The sequence below is a fragment of the Hyaena hyaena genome, unplaced genomic scaffold (assembly GCF_003009895.1).
Source record: "Hyaena hyaena isolate Hyena2069 unplaced genomic scaffold, ASM300989v1 scaffold_446, whole genome shotgun sequence".
NCBI classification, from domain to species: domain Eukaryota; kingdom Metazoa; phylum Chordata; class Mammalia; order Carnivora; family Hyaenidae; genus Hyaena; species Hyaena hyaena.
The window spans coordinates 416,153-439,143 of NW_024081081.1; the positions used below are offsets into that span (position 1 = coordinate 416,153).

Genomic DNA, 22,991 nt, shown 5'->3' on the forward strand with positions numbered 1-22,991 from the left:
TCCATTTCTTCCAGATTGCCCACTTTATTGGCATATAATTGCTCATAATATTCTCTTATTATTGTTTGTATTTCTGCAGTTTTGGTTGTGATCTCTCCTCTTTTATTCTTGATTTTATTTATTTAGGTCTTTTCCTTGTTTCTTTTTGATCAAACTGACTAGGGGTTTATCAATTTAGTTAATTATTTCCAAGAACCAGCTCTTGGTTTCATTTATCTGTTCTACTGTTTTTGTTTGTTTGTTTTTGGTTTCAATAGCATTGAGTTCTGCTCTAATTTTTATTATTTCCTGTCTTCTGCTGGGTTGGGGTTTTATTTGCTTTACTTTTTCCAGCTCTTTAAGGTGTAAGGTAAGGTTGTGTATCTAAAACCTTTATTCTGTCTGTAGGAAGGTCTAGATTGCTATATACTTCCCTCTTATGACCATCTTGGCTGAGTCTTAGAGATTTTTGAGGGTTGTGGTGTTATTATTTTCATTGGCATTGATGTACTTTTTAATTTCCTCTTTAACTTTGTGGTTAGCCCATTCATTCTTCAATAAGATGTTCTTTAGTCTCCAAGTACTTGTTATCTTCCCAAATTTTTTCTTGTGGTTGATTTCGAGTTTCATAGCATTGTGGTCTGAAAATATACGCATATGATCTTGATCTCTTTATACTTGTGAAGGGCTGATTTGTGTCACAGTATGTGATCTATTCTGGAGAATGTTCCATGTGCACTCAAGAAGAATGTGTATTCTGTTGCTTTAGGATGAAATATTCTGAATATATCTGTTAAGTCCATCTAGCCCAGTGTGTTATTGAAAGATATTGTTTCCTTGTTGATTTTCTGTTTAGATGGTCTGATCATTGCTATAAGTGAGGTGTTGAGGACCTCTACTATTATGGTATTATCATCTATGAGTTTCTGTATGTTTGTGATTAATTAATTTATATATTTGCGTGCTTTCACATTTGGAGCATAAATGTTTACAATTGTTAGATCTTCTTGGTGAATAGACCCCTTAATTATTATATAATACCCTTCTTCATCTCTTGTTACAGTCTTTAAAATCTAGATTCTCTGATATAAATATAGCCACTCGGCTTTCTTTTGGCGACAATTAGCATGTTAAATGGTTCTCCATCCCCTTATTTTCAAGCTGAAGGTGTTTTTAGGTCTAAAGTGGGTCTCTTGTAAAGAGCACATAAATGAATCTTATTTTCTTATCCATTCTGTTACTCCATGTCTTTTGATTAGAGCATTTAGTCCATTGACATTTGGAATGAGTACTGAAAAATGTGAATGTTGCCATTGTGTTGCTTATAGAGTTGGAGTTTCTGTGTTGTCCTCTAGTCCTTGCTAGTCTTTGTTGCTTTTGGTCTTTTTTTTTTTTTTTTCATCTTTTTTCCCCTTTGAAAGTCCCCTTAAGATTTCTTGCAGGGCTGGTTTAGTGGTCACAAACTCCTTTAATTTTTGTTTGCGTGGGAAACTTTTATCTCTCCTTCTATTTTGAATGACATCCTTGTTGGATAAAGAATTCTTGACTGCATATTTTCTGATTCAGCACATTGATTATATCCTGCCACTCTCTTCTGGCCTGCCATGTTTACATAGACAGATTTGCTGTGAACCTGATCTGTCTTCCTTTGTAAGTTAAGGACTTTTTTTTCCCTTGCTGCTTTCTTGATTCTTTCTTTGCCTAAGTATTTTGTGAATTTGACTATGATATGCCTTGTTGATGGTTGGTCTTTGTTGAATCTAATGGGAGTTCTCTATGCTCCCTGGATTTTGATGTCTGTGTCTTTCTCTAGGTTAAGAAAGTTTTCCACTAGGACTTGCTCACATAAACATTCTACCCCCTTTTCTCTCTCTTCATCTTTTAGGACCCCTATTATTCTGATATTATTATCAGAATTTTTAATAAGTCTCTAATTCTTATGTATTTTTTTTTTGCCTTAGTCTCCCTCTTTTATTCTGCTTCATTTTTCTACATAAGTTTGTCTTTTATATCATTTATTTGCTGCTCTGCTTCATCCATCCTCGCTGTTATGGTATCATTCGAGAGGGCATCTCAGTTATAGCATTTTTTATTTCATCCTTACTAGATTTTACTTCTTTTATCTCTGCAGAAAGGGATTCTGTGCTTTTTCAACCACAGCTGGTATTCTTATTATCATGATTCTAAATTCTGGTTTAGACATCTTGCTTGTATCTGTGTTGATTAAGTCTCCAGCAGTCATTTCTTCCTATTCTTTCTTTTGGGGCGAATTCCTTCATTTCATCATTTTGAAGGAAGTAAAGGAAATAATAAAATTAAAAAATTAAAACAACACCAAAAAATCAAATAAAGGATGCTAGATCCTAGGTGTGTTTTGGTCTGGATATTGAAAGAAGCTTGACAGAATAGAGAAAAAAGGGAAAGAAAAGAAAAGGAAAAGGAAAAGGAAAAGGAAACATTTTTTTAAATGAACACAACAAAATAGAATAAAATGAAATGATGAAAGTGAAATAGAATTTTTAAAATTTACAAAAAATAAAAAATATGGTAGAAAAAAATAAAAGAAAAATCTTTTTTATAAAAATGAAAAATAAAAATATTTTTGTCTCTTTATGTATTCAAGAATAAGAAAAGAAAAAGAAAAAATTGAATAGCTGGACCAGTGAACAGAATGAAATATGATTGAAATTACATCCAGTTTCCCCTAGAAGTCAAACTATGAAACACTTTTAAATTAAGCAGGCAGAAAGACTGTGGTGTTCCTCAATTGTGTGGTTGGCCAGTTTGACAGGGTTTGGTGTAGTCTCTAGCCTCACTAATGACACTCTCAGTTTACTGGGGCGGACTGTTGTGGCATGTGTAGGTGTCTATGTACATGCACAGAAGGGGATAAAATGACATTAGCCAGCTATCCCATATCTAGTTTCAGAATTCTTTGCTCTCTCTACCAGGCAATCAAACACCCCTCCTTTTCTCCTGCTTCAGTCCACTCCCTGCTTCTATGCTATCCTCAACTTACCAGGTGGCACCTCTCTCCCAAATTTTATCTCAAATCCCTCATTCTGAGGGTCCTACAGCTTTGACTGACTCAGACCCTCTGGGGAAGGGTCTTGAGGAGCAATAGTTGGTGCCGGGCTGCCCCCTGGAATGTTTGTGTGACAGTGATGCTATGTGTTCAGAAACTGCGGCTGGGCGCCAGCCTGCTCCAGAAAATGTTGACATGATCATGTAGCAGTAGCATTTCAAGGATTATGATAAATCACAACACACATCTGACACCAGACTTCACCTTTCCAACATCAGTGAATGTGTTTTCTAGGTCCTCTAGAACCTTTGCCTTTGGTGAAGCTGCACAGTCTCTACCAAACATCCTCTCAGCATGGGAACCACCTCTTCTTGTGGGGCCCAAGAACTCCTCAGACCTTGTTCTCTGCTCCTGGGGCTTCACACTTCCCACCAGAGCTCCTCCAGATATTAGGCTGTGGAGTTTCAGACCTGGTGTTCCCCCTGTTTATACTCTTAATGGAATTTAAACCCTCTCATTTCTCTTTTCTCCCTTTTTTGTTCAGTCCCTTGCAGCTGTTTCCACTCTTCCTCTTTCTCTCCAGCTGCTTTTGGGGAGAGGGGTGCCTTTACTGTACTCTCCCCACCGTCTCCATCCTCTCCACAAGCAAAAACAGCTCTCTACCCTCTGCAGCTTGTCTCTCCCCAAGTTCATCTCTCTACACTCTGTACACACCTGCTGAGGTCTTTGGTTCAAGTTGTGCAGATTGTTGTGTTAATTCTCAAATCAACTTTTTTAGGTGTGCAACATGGTTTGGTATTGGTCGAGTTATATTTCAGGGACTGGAGAGGCAATAATCCTTCCAGGCTACTCTGCCATCTTGGCCCTTCTTCTTGGTTTTTCTTTAACTTTCCAGTGATACATTTGACCTTCTGATGTTGCCCTTCTTTTTATTTAAATTTTAATGTGTATTTATTTTTGAGAGAGAGAGATACTTACAAAGGTGAGCAAGAGAGGGAGAGCGAGAGGGAGACACAGAATCTGAAGCAGGCTCCAGGCTCTGAGCTGTCAGCACAGAGCCCAATGCGGGCTTGAACTCATGAAATGTGAGATCATGACCTGAGCTGAAGTCAGACACTTAATGGCAAGGTGCCCTTGGATAATTCCCTTCTTATCTGAAATCTAATGTCTTGACTTCTGTAGGGGGATTCCCTTCTGAATTGTTGAACGTCTTGTTGATCTGTATTGCTGGATTTAGATCCTCTTTCTGGCTTGTCAAATTCCTCAGTGTGCTGATCTCGGTCTTCTCCTTTCACTTTGTGACTTCTCCCAAATGACTTTATTTATATACTCTTGTGGTTTGAAGTACATGTGAAGTACATGTGAACTACATAACTGTAGTTATGCCTCCCAGCTATGTATTTCTAATGAGTTTTTCCTGAACTTCAAACTGTAAATGCCCAATATCTGGCTATATCTTGACATTCCACAGACATTTTAGGCTGTATATATCAAAAATTAAATTCACTATTTTTATGCACTCACCTTGACATCCCCTTGCATTTTTGTTTCAAATTGTGTTCCCATCAATTCATTCAGTTACCTATTTCATAAACGTGCCTATCATCTTTATGACCTCTCCTTTTTAATCCAGAAACACAACATTCAGTTGTACAGTTTATACACTGAAAAAGGAGGCCCAGCCCAGAGCATAGGGATAGACCAGGAGATGGCAAACTTTTTCTGTAATGGGCCGAATAGTAAGTACTTTGAGTTTTGCTTACCGTATCTTTTTTCTGTCGCAACTACCCAACTCTGCTGCTGTATTGTGAAAGCACCCTAGGCAACATATAAACACATGAATGTGGCTGTATTCCAATAAAAGTTTACTTACAGTAATAGGTACAATGTGCCATGTCCTGGAATGGAGTTAGGATTGCTGAAATTCAGCCTATATTTTACTTGGTAACCCATGGGTCCAACACAAGCAATGATGATAGAAGTCATCATGCCTTTAGCCTCCACCTCTAAATTTGATCACCTCATCATTTTAACTTTACTTTCCAAATATTTCTTGAATGCTTGCCTTTTACTTTTTAAATTCATTGTCATTAACTAAATTTAGTCCTCAAATAGTGTTTCAAAGCCTTCCTAATCTGACTTTATATCTTCAAATCTTATAAATAAAAGTATCTGTCTAAAATTCAAATCAAATCATTCCACCCACAACATAAAAAGAAAATTCTTATGTACTTTGTTAAAAGCACATATGATATGATTTTTCTATTCTCATCTGCCATCACCTTTTCTTTTGAGCCTTATATTCCAGTAACACTGAATCGTCTGTAGTTCCAAGGAGTTATCTCTATCCACTATCTCTTCTCTTTTACTGACTTCTAATTTCAAATTGTCACATACCAAAGTCACTTTCAGACTCTAATACTGGCCTCAATTCTCATATTTCTACAAATACTTCCCTTTAATATGCCACAACCACTGACAGAATTAACAACTTCATCTTCTTTACAAGTTATTAAACGTATACAGACATCAGTAACTGAACATATTACATTGCATTGGGATATACCTGACTACATTTTTTTTCTGCCTTACTAGACCATATACTCCTTATTCCCAAGGATTGTATTTCAGTCATCTGTCTGTTTGCAGTGCTTAGCATAAGTCCCAGAATGCAGTGAATTGTCAGTATTTGTTCAACTGAGCTGACCTGAATTCTACTTTGATACTGAAATCTGAAATCAGGTAGTTACTACCCTGATTATGCTTCCCAGAGAGTCAAAAATACTGAGATGTTTCTATTTTGAATGCAGAAAGAACTTCCAGATCATTATAGGCCTTGGATGGAAATTGCTAACAAACTCCCTCACTTGATTGAGAGTCACCACCTTCAAGCTCAAGTAAACAAGGTATATCTTATTTTTTTATTCTCTAAATTCTTCTCACCTTCTTATTTTCATCCCCACACTTTTTTCTCAGCACTGTGAAAGTGGGTCAAAGGACCCAGGGACACCAAATGTTGCCATTGAGATTCCTAACAAAGGTATCTCACCTTTCCTAAAGAGTGGAATGACTACTTCTTCGTATGACACATATATTTCCCTAAAATTTCCAGAGTCTGCACAAAACAATTTCTGGAACATATTAAGCCCTCAACAAATATTTGCTTAAAGAAGGAAGGCTGTCTGGTCAGGAATTGTAGGCAAGCTGATGGATACGTTCTAGCTGGAGAAGGATGAGCATAGAAATTCTCAGTGTCCTCATTGCATGTCACATGGTCAGTGATCCTCTGCCTTAATTTTACCATCTGTGTCTTATAGAATATTTTAATCAAGAGAATTTCTGAGTTTTAAAGTCAGGATTGGTAGGTCTGCAGAAATAATTGATAAGAGGAGCAATATTTTCTAAGAATGAATAAGAAACAGTGAAACTTCTTGGTTCAGGGAGTACTAACATTACCCCACAGTAATAATAAAAAGATGTAACAAGTAGAATGTAGACTTTGATTTGGAAACACCTGAGTTTGAATCTTGGTTTTATCACTTAGTAGCTATGTAACTTGTAAACAGATTACTTCACCCATGTAATTCAGCTTCCTTATTTATAAAAGTGGACTAATTCTGGTCTCATAGAATTCTTGTAGGAACTACGTGGCTTTGAAATAATGCTCTGTATTTCCTGCCATTTTTCAGTGCTCAATATATATTTATATTTCCATCTAGTCTCCTCTCCATCATCTTTAATCCCATCTGTTTGGAATACCATGTGGTTTCAGAGATACAAGAAAGGTTTTCCATTCCCCCAAAGTCTCCATCACTGACTTAAACATATTTAGTATCTATTAATACTAATGCATTTAAATACTTCCTAGATGTTTGTTAAGTGCAGGCACAAGACTGGAAATCCTATAAGAGATGCAAGAGACTGTCTTCGACATTTATGAAGATGGCAAAAGAAAGTACCAAAGATGGAATAAAACTTTTAAAAGTGTATCATATCAAGCAAGTTCTATCAGAGTCTGTGGTACGCACGCCAAGCATTCAACCAAAGCAAATGGGAGGCCTCTGTAGTCTCCCTCTCCCGTGTCAGAGTAACAGAGCATAGAAGCAAGGTGGAGTCTGGGATAGCATGTAAAAGGACAGGTTAAGGTTCAATTTGTGAACTACATAATTCTCTGCACCAGGCTTTCCTCAGGCTCTATTTGATTAAACTGTCATGAGTGAAATAAAAGACTCATTGAATTGGTGCTCTTCATATGTTAAATATCAATGAAAAAAAGCCAGGAGTGTCCAGCTAACTTCTGGCCACTAAATACATGGGAGACGGGGAAACAGCTTAGCACAGCAGTGAAAATAATCCCCCAACACTTCTACTGGGTTGAATAGTGTTTCACCAGAAATAGTTACCATTTGGAACCTGTGACTGTAACCTTATTTGGAATTAGGGTCTTTGCAGATATAACCAAGGTAAATGAGGTCATAGGGTGCACTCTAATCCAATATGACTGCTGTCTTTATAAGAAGAGTGAAATATGGCCACAGACACACAGACATCTGGGGAAGAACACCATGTGACAAGAAAGGCAGAGATAGAAATGATGTACCTATAAGTTAAAGTGTCAAGAGTTGCTGGTAATCACCAGAAGCTGAGAAGGAAACATGGAACAGATCATGCCCCAGAAATTCTAGGGGAACCAACCTTACAAACACCTTATTTTGAGATTTCTATTGTCCAGAATTGTGAGCTCTATAGTTTTAAGCTTCTGAGTTTGTGTTCATTAGTTGAGGTGGCCCTAGGAAACTATTACAACACCCTTGGCCAGTCTCCACATTTCTGATTACTTAAAAACATCTAACTACATGAAACCACTTTTAAGACTTCACTGGGGCACTTGGTTGCTCAGCTGGTAAAGCATGCAACTCTTGATCTTGGGTTTGTAGGTTTTAGTCCCACAATGGGTGTAGAGATTACTTTTAAATTTTAAAAAAATCTTAAAAGGACTTCACCAGCACAGGCTGATACTGAATCAATTGGAACTCAGTCATGAAAAGTAATCATTAAGGTTCCAGGACCATACACGGAGCTACAGACGAAAACATGTTCTCTTGAGTCCTTTACTTTGCATAGGCAAGACAATACTTGAGTTTACAGTTTTGATCTTAAAGTACCTCCAGGTCAACCACCTTGCTCTTAGAAAGCCCCTAGACCTATCTCTATTTTGGTACAAAACAAACTTGTTTATTGGTTTAGATGCATCAATCTTCTTCCAAAAAGAGTCTTCTTTCTCCACTCCACTGCCACAAAACATTTCAGGCAACAGACTTGCTCACAGAAAGCTACACATTCCTGAACGTGAATAGATAACATCAAATTACCATGCCATATGAAGAGAAGAAAGAAGTCAAAAAGCAGTAAGAAGGGTCTGGGCATTCAGAACAAATGGCTGTGATGGAATCAATGTTTTATAAATTCTAATTAATGTGTCCAGTGTATTTATTTTATAAAAACAAGTTAAGTTGTATGTAAAAGGAACCACTGGGGAGCAAAGAAATAAACAAACAACAAAGCTCAATGTAAACTCAAATAAATCAGGGAAACATAGATTATAGAAAAAATAGACTTTTTGTAAAGTGTAAAGCAAAAATTAAAGAAATGCCAAATATCAGAAAAATAAAGTATATGAGAAGGAGAAATGGATGATCCAAATTCTACAAAATTAGACATTCCCCAAAGCAGAGTGTGTAGGTGGAGGAAAAACAAAGCTTCAAGCATGCAAGAACAAAAATGTTCAGATCTTATGAAAGATTTGAGAATTTTATCAGAAACACAATGGGGCATGGGAGGGATGCATACAGATATCCTGGTGTAATTTCAAATTTCCTCGAATAGGAAGGAAATTTTGCAAGTTTTAATCAGGAAACAATAAAAACGCAACTAGGTTACGTACAGAGCAACATAGAACTATTTATAATACTAAGTATTAAGAGTCAATTTAATAACTCTTTGAACAACTAAAATTAAAAAAGAAAATTTGGCACTATCAAGTGCTGGTAAGGATATGTACCAAAAGAGACACTTATTCATTTTGCTGGTGGGAATGCAAAAAATGGTACAGCTACTTTAGAAGATGGTTGGCAAATCCTTATACAAGTGAATATAAACTACCATATGACCCAGAAATCACATTCTTAAGTATTTACCCAAGTAAAATGAAAAGTTACAGAAAAGCTTGTCTGTGAAATTTTATGGCAACTTTATTCATAATTCCCCAAACTGGAAACAAGAATGTCTCTCAACAGAATGGTTGAATGGAGTACTTGGTCTGAATATTTGTATTTCCTCCAAACATATATGTTACAATCCGAATCCCCAATGTGATGATATTAGAGGGTGAGGCTTTTGAGAGGTGAATTAGTCAGGGTTCTCCAGAGAAACAGAATCAATAAGATAATCAATAAGATATAGAGAAAGAGATTTATTGGGAGGGATAAGTCACATGACTATGGAAGCTGCAACCTGCATGTTAGGGGCCCAGGAAAGCTGAGAACCAAGGAAGACAAACATATAAGTCCCCATCTGAATCTGAAGGTCCAAGAACCAGGATGATATAACTGTTCTGTTTTGTGTGGTACTCAGGTGTTTGTAAAAACCACAGAATCGTATATCATAAGGAGCGAATTGTATGCAAATTTACAAAAAATAGTTAACCAGAATTTGGGGATACTTTGGATAGAATGAAGGCCATGACAAATAAATGTAACTGTACTCCAGGTGTCTGACTTCACGGGAGGTTGGGGGGAGAGGGGAGGAGCTGACTTAAGCCCCTGTGGAAAATGATGCTGTGGCTGGAATTTATATAGCTGAACTAAAGAGAAATGTACATGATCACTATACTCTAGTTGGAAATTTTATTTTTCATGGGGTACAGTTTAACAGTTTTGAAGCTGCTTTATATGTATAGCAGATTGAATAGATAAATATATGGATGGTGGATGATAGTTCACTCCCAGAGATGAGAGTTATAAATTAGAAAAAGGGGAAGGCTAGAATCAACATGTGGCACTGGATTAGAGTTGAAGACATCAGTATAAATTCATGTTTAGAATTATATATGTGAAGAAATAGATAAACATAAGTGAATAAATAGATATTATATGTATACATACCTATAGAATACATATACACACATACACAAGCATGCACACACACACATTTTCTATTTTTGTCCATTGTGAAAATCTAGAAGCAGCGGCACCCCTTGTAGCTATGGGCAAACCCAGTTTCAGGATAAATGCCTTCCCTAATAAAGGAACTAGGTCTCCTTGGGGAAATACCTGATTATAAACTTAGACAGGGCAAATACAAGATGAACTTAAACATCTTACACTGCCAGAAAGTAAAGGACTGGTAAAAGCAAACAAAAATGTCAGATGTGACTTTTTAAAGATAATGTATGAACATTAATAACATTTTAAGTATTTAGAACTCAGATCTTATTATCTGTGAGAACTAAAATAAAGTAAGTTATCAACCAAATCAAGAAATAAGAAAATATACCATCGATGCACTTGTCTCAAATGCTCAGAAATTATTACAGGATCACGAAAATAAATCAGAATAAAGGACTCGGAGAGTGGGTTAAAATGGCGGAGGAGTAGGGTGACCCTAACCTTGCGTCCTCCCTCAAAACACAGCTAGACAAATATCAAATCATTCTAAGTACCCAAGAAATCAATCAGAAATCTTAGAGAATAAATCTGCAGCTCCACAAACAAACAAACAAAGATCCACGGAAGGTAGGAACTGTGGAGTTGATTTGTGGGGGAAAAAGTTCCAGGTGCCGCAGAGGGGAAGACTTGATCCCCAAGAGAGTAGTGAGAGAGAACAAAAAAGAAAAAGAATGGGAGAAAAAAGCGTGAAACATGGGCAGGGGACTGCACAGGAAAAGTGTTCTGTAAAACCATTGATTGGGAAAAAGGAGAAGGCTTCAATAATGCCAGGTTTTAGAAACAGTAGAGTACAGAGTCTGAAGTTTCAGAGGTCGGGGGAGCCTGGGTAGCTCAGTTGGTTAAGCGTCTGACTTCAGCTCAGGTCATGATCTCACAGTTTGTGGGTTCGAGCCCCACATTGGGCTCTGTGCTGACAGCTAGCTCAGAGCCTGGAGCCTGTCTTCAGATTCTGTATCTCCCTCTCTCTCTGACCCTCCCCTGCTCACGCTGTCTCTATCTCGCTCTAAAAAATAAATAAAAACTTTTTAAAAAGAAAAATAAATAAATAAATAAATAAATAAATAAATAAATAACATTAAAAGATTTGAAGTTTCAGAGGTCAGTGTCATAGCCAGGATCGTGCCTTGTGGTGCTCCAGTGGGGAAGCAGGGCTGGGCTCCCAGAGCAGGCGGCACAGTCTGAGGACCCCCTGAGTTGCACAGGGAGAAGTCGTTCCTCTGCTTGGACTGCTTGGTAGAGGTGATATGGCCTGTCTGTTGGCCAAAGACCATACGGGCGCTATTGAGCTGGCTCATTCACCAGTATAGGAACAGAGACATTGGTTGAGGGCAGCAAATCCTGATGCTGGTTGTGTGTTGCGATTTACCATAAACCATAAACCACAGCAAGGTGGCATGGGGGCTTTCTAGGACAAGCCAGCAGCAGCCACAGTGCAGCCAGACCATCACCCGGAGGATGAGCACAGGTCCATGCCACAGGGGTCTCTGAAGTGTGGGGTTTTGAAATACAGCCATGCCTGAGATAAAACACACGAGTGCGACGCAGCCTGGCAAGTGGACAGGCCTGACACAGACAAGCTGGAGGCAGGGATCTGATGGGACCGAGGAACACAGAGGAGGAGTGGTTATTCGTGATTCTGTGAGGGCTTCCTGAAGAGTGGCAGACATGAACTCCCCACTCTTACCAAAGTCAACACCCCAAAAAACAAACAAGCCAGTGAAGAAATGGGCAAAAGACATAAAAAGAGACTTCTCCAAAGAAGACATCCAGATGGCTAACAGACACATGAACAGATGCTCATCATGACTTATCGTCTGGGAAATACAAATCAAAACCACAATGAGATAAGACCTCACACTTGTCAGAATGGCTAAAATTAACATAAGAAACAACAGATGTTGGCTAGGTTAGGGAGAGAGGGAACCCTCTTACACTATTGGTGGAATGCAAACTGGTGCAGGCATTCCAGAGAACAGTATGGAGGTTCCACAAAATGTTAAAAATAGAACGACCCTACAATCCAGAAATTCCACTACTAAGTATTTACTCAAAGGATACAAAAATACAGATTCAAAGGGTTGCATATACCCTGATGTTTATAGCAGCATTATCAACAATAGGCAAACTATGGGGAGAGCCCACATGTTCACAGAATGATGAACAGATAAAGAAGATATGGATTTTTGCAAATACATGTAATGAATACTCATATATAATATGAATATTACTCATTGATTCTTATATTGAAATAGTACTCAGCCATCAGAAAGGAAAATCTTGACATTTACAATCACATGGATGGAGCTAGAGTATATTATGCTAAGCAAAATATGTCAGTTTGTGAAAGACACATACTATATGATTTTACTCATAAGTGGAATTTAAGAAACAAAAGAAATGAACATATGGGAGGGAGGGTAAAAATAAAAAAAGAAAAGGAAAAAGAAAGGGGAGAAACTAACCATAAGTGGCTCTTAAAGACAGAAAAGAAACAGGATTGATAGAGAGACGGAGGTGGGAGACGGGCTCGATGGGTGACAGGTATTAGGAAGGCACATGTTATGATGAGCACTGTGTGTTGTCTGTAAGTGATGAATCACCAAATTCTACACCTGAAACCAATATTGCACTGTCCTAATTAGAATTTACATAAAAATTTGGGGGGAAAAAAAGACTCGGGAAAGGCAAAACGGAGCATTTAAGAACCATTGCCAAATAATGAAATCAATGAAAAAATTAAGGTTGTGACGGAGGCTTGCAGCCACCACCATGGTGGGGTGGGGTGGGGAGGGTATCCACTCTTGACCAGGTAGACAAGAGGTGACAGAGTTTCTCAGGATGCTCTGTCCCATGCTCTGCCAAGATGTGGGTGTAGTCCTGGGCTAGAGAAGGGTAGGTTTTGTAGTTGTGGTCTATTTTCTGAGAATGAAGGGCACCACGACCTAAAAAAGAAAGAGGGTCAAACACAGACACCTGCAGGAATTTCTCAGTAAGCTCGCCTGGGGAGGCCTATAAATAGAACCTTTTTGTCTTTGATAGAAATTTTTAAATTACATGTGTGACTTCCATATTTCTATCAGGCAGTGCTGACTTGGGAGAAAAGGGCAATTGTCAGCCTAACTGAAGTAGCATCTGGGCTCAGTCCCTTCCGGCTCTGTGACCCTGAGCCTACCCTCTCTGACTCAGTTGGGTCCTGTGGATTTGGGGAAACACAGAACAACATCCGGTATGGGAAGTTTTTTTAGCATCGTGACTTGGACACACTTTAGTAACTTGGACACACTTTAGTAAGCACCTTATAACAAGTGCTTAATAAATAACTATTGTATAATTCTCAGGCTGATTCCTGTTGAAATGCAGCATCTCAGCAGTCACTACCCTCCCCCCCCCCCCCCCCCAACACACAGGAGCCTTGAGCACTTTGCATTTGCCAGTCAATCTGAGCGGACAGACACGGAAAGGCTGCCCCCTAGCGGAAAACGGAGGAAGGATTTGGTCGCGGGGGCTTCAGAGTGAGCTGCTGAGAGCCTGGGCGGGAGGGGCATCGAGTTCGAGGCTTAGGGTAGTGACTGGTGCTTAAAGGGATACAGAAGACGCTCACCGCCGCCTCTAGGAGCACTTAAAGATGTGGAGAAGGGCCCCTGGGAAGATCTGGATTGGACTGTGTCTACAGATGGGGAAGAGATGGGAGGAAGGAGGAAAAAAGCCAGATGAGGAGGGGGTGTGCCAGGAGGCTGGAGCTCATTGCTGGTGGCCACCGAGACAAGCAAGGCGGCTCCAGGCAAAAGTGAGAAGCTTTTGTTGGGGCAGGGTTGTCAAGAACTGACTTCTGTACGGGGTGTGGTTCCTGAAGACACCATCGGGAAACCCCCCGGCTGACACGTTTTGAGAGAAAAAGGGCATGGAGAGGTGAAAACGGCCAGCCAGGGTTCACTGGAAGGCTTCAGACAAGGACTGAAGCTCAGCTAACTTGCCATAGGGAACTGGCCAAACTCCTAATTGCACTGTTCCTCCTTTTACTTCGGAATTAAACAGAGAAAGTAACACTCACAGTGCAGGCTTGTTATCGGGGTTAAATGATACCAAGGAAGCAGAGGTGCCGTGATATATAGGACTCTAAAAGTTGCCGTGGTAGACTGCATGAAATAAATGATCTCAGTGTTGGAAATTAATTATTCTAGAACACTCTACACACTGTCAGTTCAGTGAAGGTGACTAGCGTCTGGCACAACCATGGGCGCAATTTGGGAGTTGGGATGGAGTGGTTAGGTAGCTCCTGAGCAGGGTCGCCTGAAATGCTGCCCATACCACAGTGTCCTAAGATCAGGGGAAATGGGGAGTGCATGGAGGCCCTTCGTTCCTTTACTAAAATGTAACCTGGTCCGTAGGCGTATAGAACCCTTCACATCAAAGAACCCCTATGCTCATCCTCACCGCGCAACTGATAATCTCTGGATATTCTCTTGAGCAGATGCCCCTCCTGGGCTGCCAGTTCCTCCAGAGTTACCGGGAGCAGCGCCTGGCCCACTTGGTTCTGAGCTTTATTACCATGGGGTATGTCTGGCAGGAAGGAGAGATGCGGCCCACGAAGGTAAGGGGGCCAATAGATGCCTGTCTTGTCCTCTGGCAAGCCTGCTGCTCCTGAAGTATTCACTGCTTGGCCCCACACTGCTTTCCTGGAAAATAGGTCCTTTCTTGTTCTTTTCTTTTGCTATCAGTTGAAGGAAGGACAAATGGCCCGCTTACATGAGAGAATTTTTCCCCCTAAGAAGCTAATTTTCTTCAGAACTTGTATTAGCTTTCACAACTCCCCCTCCCCACCCCCTCCCTGGGAAGAATGCTTAACAAGTTGCATTTGAAGGCAAGAACTGAGATCTCATTTAAAAAAACAAAAACCAAAAAAACCTTAATGATAGCTTACACTTGCAGCATTCTGTATTCCTATGCACATATATTATCTCTTGATATTCTCAATCCCATAAAGTAAACAGAGCGCCACTGTGCCCATTTTACAGACAGCTGAGGACTACAGAAGACAAAAATCCTCATCCAAAGTTAGATAGCAAGTTAGTGTAAAATGCAAGGCGATGCTTAGACCTTCTGATTCACTAATGTAACCTTCTTTCCCTAAGAGGCACCCATTGACATTAACAAGACTAATTTTAATTTTTTAATACTCTGCTCTTCTACTGATTTTTGATCTGTTAATAATTCATTTAAATCTCTTCTAAATCTTTACTTAACCTTTTACAGCTTCAACCTGAACCTGGAGGGCACCGGGGTGGCTCAGTCAGTTGAGCATCTGACTCTTGGTTTCAACTCAGTTCATGATCTCGTGGTTTGCTAGTTCAAGCCCCGCATTGGGCTGTCTACGCTGAACCTGCTTCAGATCCTCTGTCTCCCTCTCTGTCTTCCCCCTCCCCCCACCGAACCACTCTCTGTCTCAAAAATAAATAAATAAATGTTTTTAAAAAATGACAAAAAAACCTAAGCCTTGAGACATGAAATCTCTGAGTTCCACTCACTGCAGTATAAAAAGCACCACTCCCCTTCATTTTGTTTAAGTGTCCATTTTCCAGGAATCAGAATTACCTTTCTTCCAGTACTCTGTAGTTCACTGAGAAGCCCTGGCCTATTTTGTCTACTTGGTTAAGCCTGCTTATTTTCTTTCAAGTAAACAGAGGAAACTCCCTATGAGAAAAGGAAGAGAACATGAGAAAGGAGAAAAGAGGAAGATATAGACTTGCTTCAGAGTTGTTAAATGTCAGTACATCTCATGAAAAAAAAACTGTGTGTCTGATATAAAAAGTTTGAAATCTAGGCACACTACAAAATGTCCCCCCTGGGCCTCCCCTCTCCTTGTGTTCTCCAAACCATAATCCTACATATGGGGAAGGGGTAAAGAAGGGTGACGGAAGAGGAAGCCTTTGGTTTCATGGAGTGTCCATGCACATCCAGGCTACCAGGGATCCCCCGCCCACCGCCTGAGATCATCTGTAACTTTCTCTGCATTTCCTCTTCTAACTCTACTGAAATAGCCACCTCATTTCTGCATTGCCCTCCTCGTTCCCTGACTCAGAGAAGCTAAACTTAAGTTTGAATTTTAAAACTCTTTAAAGTTCTTTCGGTTTCTTACCTAAAACCCAACTCTGTCCCAAGTCTTTCTAAAAATCTGAGGGGAAGCAAGTCTTCTTTAGTAGATACTTTTATTTTAGGGGGGAAATAAAAATGCAAGTGGGAGATAGGGAGTATAAGAATGTTATTTGAGATCCAACCCATTTAACTTTGTCCACAGATAGAACCCTCCCCCACCCCCCGCACCCCCAATGGATCTGTGTAGCTCTTCTGGACTTCCTCAGATAACTAAGTATTCCTCAGATAACTTAGGGGTTGAATAGGACCATCTTGAGGTGACTTCCTTGAAGTTGTTATTGGGTTTGACTTATGAAGTAATGGACAGAGTTGGCTGCCACACAAGATGAAATGTTCTGTCTTCCCCATCCCTGTTCCCGACTGACACACAAACACACATGTACATGTGTGTATACATACACATGCACGTATATATGTAGCTTTATACACACAAATACATATATATACATATTTATGTAGACATCTCTCTTGATAGTTAAGTAGATAGATAAAGAGATAGAAATATTTTTCCCCCTGCTCATCAACTCAGCCTCCAGTTTATGTTTAAATATTTAGTGATGCCCTTCTCTGCAGTCAGTTTTCAGAGATTATTTTATACTTTATCTATATGTATGTGTTCCAGCTTTGTAATTTTCATGTATATTTCAGATTGTGCTCATAAACAATATATCCACTAAAATGATAATGGAAAAAATATGAGAGTGAGGTGTGTGTATATGGATCACTCAGATAATTCCAATTTTATGCCCAGGTCATTTCTCTACCACAGGATTGCTGGAATAAAGGGCAATCATGATGACTTCCCTTGCTGCCTGCTTTCTAGAATATGCTAATTTCCTGGATTTATATCTAAAAGGTTCTGCCAAGAAATCTTGCCCTTCCCTTTGTTGAAGTCTCGAGGAACTTGGGGATCCCTCCTATCCTGGCCCACACAGACTTGGTGCTGACAAACTGGACCACCAGGGATCCAGAAAGGTAAGACAGGGAGCGAGTGCTTTGGATGTGAACAGATTGAAATGAACTGAGCAGCAGTCCTGGACCTTTTCCTCTTCTTACAGAAAGGCTTTGGATTTTCAGCTGTTTGTAATCAGCAGTGTTCATATTTATTGTCTGCTTTTATGGTTCCAAAGAACTTGTGTTCAAGTTCAAAACTCACACTTTCCAGAAGTTTCTTCTCAATCCACTCTGAATACATTGGGGCAGGCTAATTTTTCTTGCTTGCTTCCACATCCAATTTGAATTTCTCAATTTGACCTTCAAGCTCCTGCATAATTAGGCTTCATTCATTCATCCTCAAGAAATTTCCATTCCATAGCATGCCTTCCATTCATGTGGAATTAGGACCAGTGACTTCAATAAGCCCTCATGATATAATGATCATGAATGATTATGGTTATGATTACTGGTGAATTAAGAGTAGGGCTCTCGAAAGTTAGATTGAGAATTTTATTAATAATGCTATCTCTTCTGCTTAGCTGGCATCAATCCTTTGAAAGTTGGGCTGGGAATGTAGGTAGGTATTGGTCTAAAGAAGAAATAGTGTGAGTGTTTAACAAACAAACAATAAATAGTCAGAATGGGTGGAAGAGGTGAAGTGTTAAATTTCCCTGTGTACTTTCTTATCACAGCCAAATTTATTTCAGGCTGTAGATGCAAGAGATAGTACTTTTGTAACTTACTAAAATAACTAAAGGTACATTTAGGTTAGATGTGAGGAAGAACTTCCTCAGCTTGAGGGTTGTAGGTACCACAAGAATGCCAGAGGAGATGATGGAAATCTGTTCTAGATGATTAAACACTTAATAAACAATACAGCTTTTAGGACTAATTTATGTGCTTCTTAGAAGAAGGGAGGCCATCTCATCTCTCTAAGGAACTCTGATGCCTGGGAGAATACATTTTTCATAATTATTAATTGTGACCTTTGACCAATTCTTTCATAACAAAATTGGTGACCAATATTCGCATGAAAAGTTGCTGACTCTGACTCTGAGTTTTGGCAGAAAGAAATAATAAATATATGTGAAGAAATAATTCTGGTCAAGGCATTGAATATTGAATAAGCTGGATTTCTGGTTCAAAGAGAAAGAGAGAAGCAGGAAAGTTTGAAGGGAAAAAAATGTCTGGACCATTCTGGTTAAGTAAAAAATACAACAAGGGGCTATTGCCCAGTGAGTGAGTGCACAGGGCTGCATCGCAGAGATGCAGACAAGTCTGGGACTCAGTAGTTCTCTTTCTTGCTGATTAACTTGGGAGTCTTTTAATATGCCTAGTGTAGGGGTAAGTGCTTTGAAGAAATGGAAGACATGGAAGCAAAGGACACCAACATGGTTAAAGAACAAGACAAATAACAAAGAGGCACATAAGCAATAGCCCTTTAGCATTTCAAAGAAATATCAATGCAGGCTTTAAAAATCAGGAAACGGCCTGGTGAGGAAGTGAAACTTGATCTGATGCTAAATGTAGTAAGAATACAATAGTTATAACAGAAATGTTGGTTTGTGGCAATTACAAATATATAAAAGGAATGTGGTAATTTATCATGATGGCCACAGGCTTAATATTCTGGAGTTCCTGTGTAAGGGGAGATTTAGCTTACTCTTTGTCACACAGTGACTTGCAGGGAAGGAAAATTTTTCCTTTCTTCCCTTTTAGGTTCTTTGGCTGGTCTGATAATTACACTGACATAAGACAGATCAATAAAAGAAAATGAATTTCATTTTGTACGTATGAAGGCTCATAAAATATGAGACTCGGACAAGTGACTAAAGCAGGAAGATTTCGTACCTTTTAGACAAGAAAACAATGCATTTGGGAAGAATTGACAAGACAAAGAGGCTGGGGGCTAGGGTAGCAAATTAGTGAAGGTGTGTTTACACAGGCTTCTCAGCCCTAAATTCCCTGTCTCAGGTGAAAGGACACCTTCTATTTTCCTGGTACAGAGAGGGTACCAGGATTTATTTACATGCCAGATTTATTTCCTGCTTTCAGGGGAACAAAGGAAGTCAGATGTCCTTCTTGTACCAGCTCTTTCTTATATAACATTAATTCAAATAATCAGTGTGCCAAAGCAGCACATTTGGAGTGGAATATTCTGCTCTCTTTCAGGCCCGCAGTGTAGTCACAACCTGTGACATCCAAAGTGTGCATGGAGGTGTGTGTGTGTGTGTGTGTATGCATGTATGTGCGCGCGTGTGCATTTGGACACAAATGTATGTGTCTGTGTCTGTGTCATTTTAAAACACATATCCAGTTTAGAAACTGATTTGTTCTTTTATTTCCTTTTTCTCTTTGTGGTTGTCAATACTGAAATTTGACTAGACCCCTGGAAATCAGGTAAGTTCTAAGAAATCTTTCACTAACTTCAGAATCCATACCAACTAAATACTTACAAATAAATAGAAAAGAATGCATACCAAATTTTGTATATAGCATACAAACGATCTAAAAATGCCTGAAAAAGAACAAGACAGGGATATCTACTCTCACCATTGAACCTAGTACTAGAAGCCTTAGCCTCAGCAACCAGACAACAAAAGAAATAACAATCATCCAAATTGGCAATGAAGAACTCAAACTTTCACTATTCTCAGATGACATGATATCCTTTGTAGAAAACCCGAAAGACTCCACCAAAAATTGCTAGAACTAATGCATGAATTCAGCAAAATTGTAGGATATAAAATCAGTGTATAGGAATCATTGCAGTTCTTTTCTTTTTTTAAAAATTTTTATTTATTTTAAAAAAGAGCACGTTGGGGAGGGGTGGAGATAGAGGGAGAGAGAGAGAATCCCAAGTAAGCTCCACACTCAGTGCAGAGCCCAATGTGGGGCTCAATCTCACAGCTGCAAGATCATGACCTGAGCTAATATCAAGAGTCAGAAGCTCAACCAACTATGCTACAAATTTGTTGCATTTCCATACACCAATAATGAGGCAGCAGAAAAAGAAATGAAGGAATTGATCCCATTTGCAATTGCACCAAAAACCATAAGATACCTAGGAATAAACCTAACCAAAGAGGTAAATGATATTTACTCTGAAAACTATAGAACACTTATGAAAGAAACTGAAAAAGACACAAGAAATGGAAAACATTCCATACTCATGGAATGGAAGAACAAACATTACTAAAATGTCTATACTACCCAAGCAATCTACACATAAATGGAGTCCCTATTGAAACACCACCAGGATTTTTCACAGAGCTAGAACAAACAATTCTAAAATTTTTATGGAATCACAAAAGACCCTGAATGGCCAAAGCAATCCTGAAAAAGAAAAACAAAACTGGAGGCATCATCATTCTGGACTTTAAGCTTTCATGCAAAGCTGTAGTCTTCAAGACTATATGGTACTGGCACAAAAACAGACATGTAGATCAATGGAACAGAATAGGAAACTCAGAAATGGACCGCCAACTGTATGGTCAACTCATCTTTGACAAAGCAGGAAAGAATATCCAATGGGAAAAAGACAGTCTCTTCAACAAATGGTTTTGGGAAAACTGGATGACAACATGCAGAAGAATGAAACTGGACCACTTTTTTACCCCAGACACAAAAATAAATTCAGCATGGATGAAAGACCTAATTGTGAGACAAAAAACAAACAAACAAACAACAACAACAAAAACCAAACATCAAAAATCCTATAGGAGAACAGGCAGAAACCTTTCTGACCTAGACCATAGCAACTTCTTACTAGATATGTTGCTAGAGGCAAGGGAAACAAAAACAAAGATGAACTATTGGGACTTCATCTAGATAAAAAGTTTCTGCACAGTGAAGGAAACAACCAACAAAACTGAAAGGTAGTCTATGGAATGGGAGAAGAATATTTGCAAATGACATAGCAGACAAAGGGTTAGCATCCAAAATCTATAAAGAACTTAGCAAACTCAACACCTAAAAAAACAAATGATCCAGGGGTGCCTGGGTGGATCAGTTGGTTAAGTGCCTGAATTTGGCCCAGTTCATCGTCTCACAGTTCATGGGTTTGAGGCCCATGTCAGGCTCTGTGCTGACAGCTCAGCCTGCTTTGGATTCTGTGTGTGTGTGTCTCTCTCTCTGTCCCTCCCCTGCTCATACTCTGTCTCTCTCTGTCTCAAAAATAAACAAACATGAAAAAACCCCCAAATGATCCAATTATGAAATGGGCAGAAGACACAAATAGACATTTTTCCAAAGAAGACACATAGATGACTAACAGACAAATGAAAAGATGCTCAACATCACTCATCATTAGGGAGATACAAATCAAAATCACAATGAGGAACCACCTCACTCCTGTCAGAATGACTAAAATTAATAACACAGGAAACAACAGATGTTGGCGAGGATGCGGAGTAACGGAAACCCTCTTACAGTGTGAGTGTGAACGCAAATTAGTGCAGTCACTGTGGAAAACAGTATGGAGGTTCCTCAAAAAGTAAAAAATAGAATTACCCTATGATCCAGTAATTGCACTACTAGGTATTTACCCAAAGGATAAAAAAATGCAGATTCAAAGGGTACATGCGCCCCAATGTTTATAATAGCATTGTCAACAATAGCCAAAATGTGGAAATGTGGAGAGAGACCAAAATTCCACAGAGTGATGAATGGATAAAGAAGATCTCTCTCTCTCATACGCGCACACACACACACACACACAAAATGGAACATTACTCTGCCATCAAAAAGAATGAAATCATTAGGGGAAAAAATGGAATGAAATCTTGCCATTTTCAAAGATGTGGAGGGAGCTAGAGAGTATTACACTAATAAAAATAAATCAGTCAGAGAAGGACAAATATCGTATGATTTCACTCATATGTGGAATTAAAGAAGAAAAACAGATGAACATATGGAAAGGAAAAAAGAGAGAGAGAAGGAAGCAAAACATAAAAGACTTTTAAAATTCTTTTACAATATTTTTTAATGTTTATTTATGAGAGAGAGAGAAATAGAGGGAGGGGCAGAGAGAGAGAGGGAGATACAGAATCTGAAGTAGACTTTAGGCTCTGAGCTCTCAGGACAGAGCCTGATGTGGGGCTCAAACTTACCAACTGTGAGATCATGACCTGAGCCAAAGTCTGACGCTTAACCGACTGAGCCACCCAGGTGCCCGACATAAGAGACTGTTAACGATAGAAAACAAACTGCGAGTTGATGGTGGGAAGAGGGTAGGGGATGGTCTAAATGGGTGATGGGCATTAAAGAGGGCACTTGTTATGATGAGCACTGGGTGCTGTATGTACTGATGAATCACTAAGTTTAAAAAATATTTTTAATTAAAAAATTTAAATAAAAATAAAAATACCTGAAAAAAGACTAGAGGGAAATGTGCCAAAAATTAAAAGTCCAAAAATTGGAGAGAGGGCAAGATGGCGGAGAAGTAAGGAGCTCCGTACTTGCACTCGCGCCCATACATCACACAGAAAAGATCTGAAGCCATTGGAAACCTTACAAAACCTGAGAGATTGGGAGAAAAAAGACGCAGAATCCACTGAGAGAGCCTTCTAACGTGAGTGCGAACCGGGGAAGATAAAATCGGGCCGGGATCGGAGACTCCAGGGTGGGAGGCGATCCCCCTCTACCCTCTACGGGGAGTGAGAGGGGAAAAG

General features: G+C 39.3%; 1 protein-coding gene across 1 annotated transcript in view; it reads left to right on the forward strand.

The window, feature by feature from the left end:
• IDO2 (indoleamine 2,3-dioxygenase 2) overlaps positions 1 to 22,991 on the forward strand; it is a 72,717-nt gene that overhangs the window by 17,429 nt on the left and 32,297 nt on the right. The window contains exons 2-5 of the mRNA XM_039253405.1: positions 5,815 to 5,910; positions 14,702 to 14,821; positions 17,240 to 17,358; positions 19,705 to 19,719. Coding sequence (XP_039109336.1) covers positions 5,815 to 5,910; positions 14,702 to 14,821; positions 17,240 to 17,358; positions 19,705 to 19,719 — 350 coding nt within the window. The remainder of the gene's footprint in view (positions 1 to 5,814; positions 5,911 to 14,701; positions 14,822 to 17,239; positions 17,359 to 19,704; positions 19,720 to 22,991) is intronic.